A 6,685-nucleotide genomic window follows, 5' to 3' on the forward strand; every position below is an offset into this window, starting at 1 on the left:
AACCGAACCACATGAAGGTCAGGCCCAGGAAGTCCCAAATGTCCAGGGGGTGTGCACTGGTGTCATACAATTGTTGATGGGGATGAATTGGAATGTCCAAATGATGGTGCTGGTATGTTCCCAAACTGCAATATGGAGGGAGGGCACAGAGATGTAGATGCCAGGAGTGGCCCAAGATGGCACGAATCACCAACTCCTGTCGCCGGATGTTGTAGGCGTAGTGTCCTCGACCTCTACTATTGTTGCAGAGATATTTGTAATCCAGTGTATGGGATAAGTGGGGGCCAGTAACCTGGTGATGGGCCGTCCGGGCAGTAAGTAGGACAATTTCCTCAGGGTGGTTCACCTAAATAGGTGGTGGGGTAGGTGAGGCAGAAATCCTGACCGGTTTCGCTGCTCCAGGCAGCTTTATCAAAGGATCCTTTGATAAAGCTGCCTGGAGCAGCGAAACCGGTCAAGTGTGAGATATCAATGTTTGGACCATGAGTAAGAGCCTGTGGCTCTAAGGGGTTAATATAGTATAATGGGTCTAAAAACTTTTCAGTGCTCTCTGCCTGACCTTCACTTACAATTTTGTGCACCAAAATAGTTTTCATGGTATTAGTTGGTGAGAAAAATTGTATATATCTCATGTACCAAAAACACAAACTTGAAGACATCTAAGCACCTGCTTGCTGTTTACACCTATATAATATAAGAACCCGCAATGGTGATTTAGCACCATTTCATATCAGACGCCATAGAAAGCTGTGTGCTATTGATGTGTGTGCTGACACCACAAGTGTGCTCTGCTGAGCTGAAATTTTAATTATTGCATCTGTCCACTCCAGGCTGAGCTGAATTGTCTGTCCATCCACTTCTGACCTGTGCTGCTGAGCTGAACTTTGTTCTCCTCCACTGACTGCAGATTTGCTGAGCTGACCCACCTGAGCAAAGCTAGGTGTAGTGTGCAGTTGTACAGTAGTTGGTTTTAGCCCCACTGCATTCATGTCCCCTCTACCAAATTCCACCCGTTGCTCACCTGTCTACAAAATGCCATTGTACCCACTATTCACCGGATCACAGATATGTGGTCTAGTATAACCGGGAAACTATGAAACTATGACTGCCCAATGAGTGATTGAAGCACATTCAGCAATTGGAACAGTAGCATCTAATAAACAATGCCAGCTCTTTAGAGGCAGGCTACTCTCTGTATCACCAGCTTCAGTAACAGGTATACTACTAAAAAAACAGTCATAGCAAAATGGCTTACCCTGCTTGGATTTGTGATTTCCAATAATGCCACAAATGTTGTGATAACATTACAGCTAGGTAAATACCAACAGGTCCCATCTTTGCTCCCACAATCAACTTGGTGATACAGAGTTTTGAAGAAATGACAGGGGCATGTAGGAAATGCTCTCTGTGGCCAAAAAATGTTTGAGACATTGTCAGCATTCAGCAACGGGATTTAGGAAATTGCAGTTCTATTTGCCCTGCCACCAACTGAAGCAAGAGATGAAAACTGAAGCAAATATGGAAATACACCCTTTATATGCTTCAGCAGTTGGGGGAATAGCAACAAGCCATCCACACAACAAGCCATGACACTGAGAAAGAAGAGGGAATATTTCCTTAGTCCAGCACAGTGGAGAATACTTTCTGTGTTGTGCAAGGTGCTGAAACTATTTGAAGTAGTTACCTGTAAAGTGAGTTCAGACACTGCTAGCTAGATTCAGGTGAATATAATAATTAGACTTTTGGTAAAGCAGCTTGAGAAGTTGAAGGTGGAGATGACATTAAAATATTCTGTTAAGTATGTTAGACCTGTAGATCTAGTACTTTATTTGCTTCACCAGGAACCAGGGGCTGTCCACATATTGAAATTGGATGACTAGATTTTGGCAATCATGTTTTATCCCAGGGTTAAGTCGTCCGTCCTGTCTTCATTTCAACTGATCCAGTTATTAATAGATGCAAAGAGAACCTCGTGAGCAAGTTGGCCGCTCAAGTGGTACATGACACAATGATGTCTCCTATTTCAGTTTCTTGGCAACTGCTTGCTACTGCCAGGACAAAAACTGAGCTTTCCCAATGGTGATGCAGATAAGGCAGTAAAACATCTGGTTGGGCCTAAAAGAATTGCCAAAAATTAGTGACACCTCTACTGTAACGCCATCTGCTATGTTCAGCATCCAAAGAATGGGGATTTTTTTAAATAAAAGAGTAAAAATATTAGTGTCACAGTGTCCCATTGACTACTGGAAGGAAAAAAGACAATTTGAACAATCTTAAGTGGTAATCCCGAGAATTTTTCGGGCTGTGCCTCAGTGTCCAGTCTGGCAAGCCCGGAAAATTCTCGGGATTGCCACTGCCCGGCTCCCTCCCCTCCGCCATGCCTTCTCCTCCCCCCTCCGGCTTTTCTATGAAAGTCTCCGGCGTCGTGTGCTGACATGCCGGGACGCCATGTGCAGGGCTGTGGCGCCGGGGCACAGGGCTGGGCAGCGGCTGGCATAGTGTCCAGCGGTGCTGCCCGGCCCAGGGGGAGATTGTGGTGGGTTTTTTTTAGGTAGCATTCACCCCAAAAAACTCACCCAGTGGGGAGGGCTACCTTAAAAAAAAAAACACTACTGAAGGGGTTACACTTGCTTTTGATCACTTAAGCTACCCACCCTCCAGTGTGTACTCAGAAAGAGTATCTTGGGGAAAGGAAGCCCTTTACCAGTCTTTGCCTATGGTTGCTCAGAATGTCAGATGGAGTTTGTCTGCCAGTATCAGTGGAACTGTGTCTCTCAATGCACTCCCTGACATCAGCACAACCCTGACATGCCCTCCGATGCCAGCCAGCCACCCCATGTCACTGCTCAAGAACACATGGATCTTTATTCAATCTGCGTCCACTTGCAGACGCTTGTGCATATGCCTACTATGCTTGTGCATACTGTATGTAGAACAACCAAATCTTGTGTTGGATATTCTCCATCTGCCCATCTTTGAGTCAGGCCCATAATACTGTAATATCATCAGATGTGTCTGGTTGCTAATCCATAAGTAGCTAAGCTGAGTCAGTGACACCAATATGATTGTTGCCCCTATTTTCCCATCCAAATTTCTATGGACTAACTTATACATCCCAACATTTGTAAAACACAACGCAGAACTCCAGCATGCATGTCCTCTGCAAAAGGAGCTGTGGCTTTGCGGCAATGCCCCCAACCACTCTGTCTCCAAATTTAGGCACTTTCCCCTTGCACATAGGGGGGGATTTACTAAGATGGGAGTTGAATTTCACATGGGATGTTCTTATTTATTTAGCACCTTCTAGAAGATAATAGATAGTATCTGATTGGTTGCCCATTGCAACATCCCATGTGAATTACAACTGCCATCTTAGTAAAACTTCCCCCATAGTGTCTAATCACCGCTGCACTGCTAAGCTAAGCAGGAAGTGACAGGGGGTCTCCCAACTGCCGCCCCCAGCAGACTGTGGAACCTGTTGCACATGAGTCGGACAGCAGAACAATCCCCCCCCCCAAAAAAAAAAGAAAAACAGGACTTTCCCATGAAAATCGGGACACTCAGGAGGTATGATAAACTCCATCATGGTCTTACAAACTTACACTAATAGTGGGTGCACTTTGCGTGAGTGTATGTTTTAGGCATTTCTAACATATGTAGCTATATATAGAGAGAAAACTGCATTTCTTCATTAAACATCTGCCAACAAGTACATACATGTCTATGCTTAATCTACCTACATAAATCATTACGTTACTCTTTGGCACACAGAAAGGTTGAGGTATGAAGGGAGCAAAAATGATACAAACATATAAGTGTATTTATCACATATGTTTTATTTAAATTATGATTATTAATAATATGTTTATGTGGGCAAAAAAAACAGTTGTCTGGGATTCTGGAGGTTTAAAATCATTAGAAAAACCCAAATAAAGGGGAAACAAATGTACCGATAAGATTATGGGGTAAATGGCAGTTGCAGGCAGTATCGAGATTTCAGTGAGTAATGGGCCCCATACATCAGCAATCACAATTTATGGATTTCCAGATACAGGGATTTTTTGGCCAGATAAATGGATTTTACAATCTATCTGACTTTGCCCACACATTACAGATTTATTTCAGTGATCGGCAGATTTTTCCATCTAAAGATTGCATCTTCATATCTGGAAATTGCCCAATCGATTGTTCAATTTCAGCTGTTCATAATGTAAATAGATGAAGAAGACGAATTGGGAATGGCCACACATATAAAAAAGATCTGCAGATAATACCAGATTATTAAACATGTTTAAAAACCTGATTAAGCAATCGATTGGCGATTTTGATTGGGATTGCCAAAAGGGGGAGCCCACACATCTAAAATTAATTGTGGCAATCATCTCCATATCTGAAAATTGTCACAATTAATTGCTGATGTATGGGGCCCTTTACAGTAGCTGCAAGATTTAAAACCAGTATTGTTTTTCCTTCTGAATTATTGCGGCTGGACTTTAGCTATTAAACAGCTGAAATCTAGTTGTCGTCAGCAACTTGCAAGTCATAACGTTTACTGATATGTGGCAGGGAAGGCATAACTGTTTTTCCATTTGTAGATTAATTCAACAGTATATATATTAATTCTCGTTCCTTTCCGCAGAGGATCTGGATAAGCTGATAGGAGAGAGAACAGAGAAACTGAGGTCCTCTCTCATGGCATGCAATACCTCTGCACTCATGAACTCCTCTTCTGCAATGCATCTGTCCATTCAGACACATGAACAGAATATTTCTCCCCCCATGCCTGCATCTCTACAATCCATGCATGATGTCTCCGAATCTATGCATGCCAAAAAACAGCCACTGTGTTATACCTCACTCCCTCATGGCTACCCGCAGATCTCAGCAGCAATGATACAACAGTCCCATGGCATGCCACAGAACCATTATCCTTCAACAGAAAACCAAAGTGAACTGAATACACAACCCATCAATCCGCAGGACTCCCCGATACCAGCCCATACTCCTCCAATTCACAACATGAAGATGTTAACGGAGCACTCCCCAACCAGGACCATGCAAGACCACCTGATAGAAGGAGAGCTGAGCAATGATATTGATGCCCTTAATCCCTCCCTTACAGACTTTGAACTACAAGGTATGCTCTAATTCCATGCTCTTATTAATGTTATAATTCTATGCCCTTAGTCACTTAATCAAAGAAGCATTTATCTTGCTCAATGGTCCACTAAGAAATATATATAACCCACACATGATGTTATGAAAGATGTAAAAAGTTGTTGTAACCCATAGCAACCACAAGGATGTTTTCTTGCATTTTCTAAAGAGCAAAATAAATATGTCTGAATCTAATTGGTTGCTTTGAGTAATAGCATAAAGTTAATAACAAAATACAGGATTATTTATTTGATGTATGTAATCCTTAAAGCAGGTGCACACTGGAGCAACAGAGATTTGTTGCGACATACGGAACAATCACTTTTCTATCCTTTGTTACCAAGCATTGGTGTTGCAAGCGATGTAGCTAGGTTTGATGTGCAATTCATTAACTTAGTGTTGTTGCAAGCGACCGTAGGAGTGCGCATATTGTGCATAAACCCTGTACAATAGGTGCAATATGCCTGTCTGATCCGTCCAACTGGATGGGATATCATCCATTATGTACCCGGATGGGGTTCCGGATGACTGCCCGACAGTGTGGATCCTGATGGCCTGTATCCCAACGTTGGAATCCCAACTCCGACAGGGGTGATCCTGACTCACAGAGGCTATTCTCTGAGCCCACAAGGGGCTTCTTTGCGCTCACCCCCCTGTCAGAGCACCAGCAGTTGGGATTCCGATGTCGGGATGCTGACCATCGGGATCCCTCCTGTCAGACCGACATACCACACCCGCCCGAATGATATCCCAAAACTATGGTCTTTAATCCCCCCCCCCCCCCAAATAAAAAGCTATATTATGCAAATCTCAAAACCAAAACCTATATTACGCAAATCTCAAAACCAAGAGGCAAAGATTGAAGATGATATAGAATTATAATTCACTTGGAGCAATAAGGCAATGTTCTTATTATCTTGCCTATAAAATTTAACAGCTTGCCAAAATAAATTGTTATTAAATCTTGCTAGACTAAAAATAATCTGGTGGTATGACTTCATATGTAAATAACATCTACCTATATTTTATTGGACAGGACATCTGTGGGAAGAGCTTAAGGATGACAGCCTGGCACTGGATCCCATAAATCTTATTTCTTCATCGTCAACTCCGCCTCCACCACATTACTTCCTGCACAATGGGAACTGTGTCAGCAACAATACCGAGATTAGTTCACCCAACTGCAACTCGCATATGGGATTAGGGGACATCCATCTCACCACCGTGTATTCCTCATTCATGGAGCTGGACACAAGCATGCCTTCGTACATCAGTAACTCTGGATCCAAGCACATCGCCATTGTTTAAAGATGTTACATTGAAAACCATCTCTATAGACTATACCTATTATAGTAGGAGGATTAAGCATATCCCCTTTCATAAAAAAAATATATATATATACTGTAACACAGACGAATTATGGAAGGACGAGTGATGAAATCGATATGAGCTCAGTCTTCGATTATAAAGAAGATGAAGCGTATGCTTTTGGGGGCAATGCAGTATAGCATTGTCCTGGGAGTATAGC

The 6,685-nt window shown here is 42.7% G+C and overlaps 1 protein-coding gene across 1 annotated transcript in view; it reads left to right on the forward strand.

The window, feature by feature from the left end:
• The window catches only part of FOXN1 (forkhead box N1), a 49,962-nt gene extending 43,497 nt beyond the window's left edge, over positions 1–6,465 (forward strand). The window contains exons 8-9 of the mRNA XM_083170685.1: positions 4,640–5,137; positions 6,194–6,465. Of these exons, the coding sequence (XP_083026811.1) occupies positions 4,640–5,137; positions 6,194–6,465 (770 nt within the window). The remainder of the gene's footprint in view (positions 1–4,639; positions 5,138–6,193) is intronic.
• The last annotated feature ends 220 nt before the right edge of the window (positions 6,466–6,685 follow it).

Source organism: Crinia signifera, chromosome 2 (assembly GCF_055691185.1).
Source record: "Crinia signifera chromosome 2, ASM5569118v1, whole genome shotgun sequence".
NCBI classification, from domain to species: domain Eukaryota; kingdom Metazoa; phylum Chordata; class Amphibia; order Anura; family Myobatrachidae; genus Crinia; species Crinia signifera.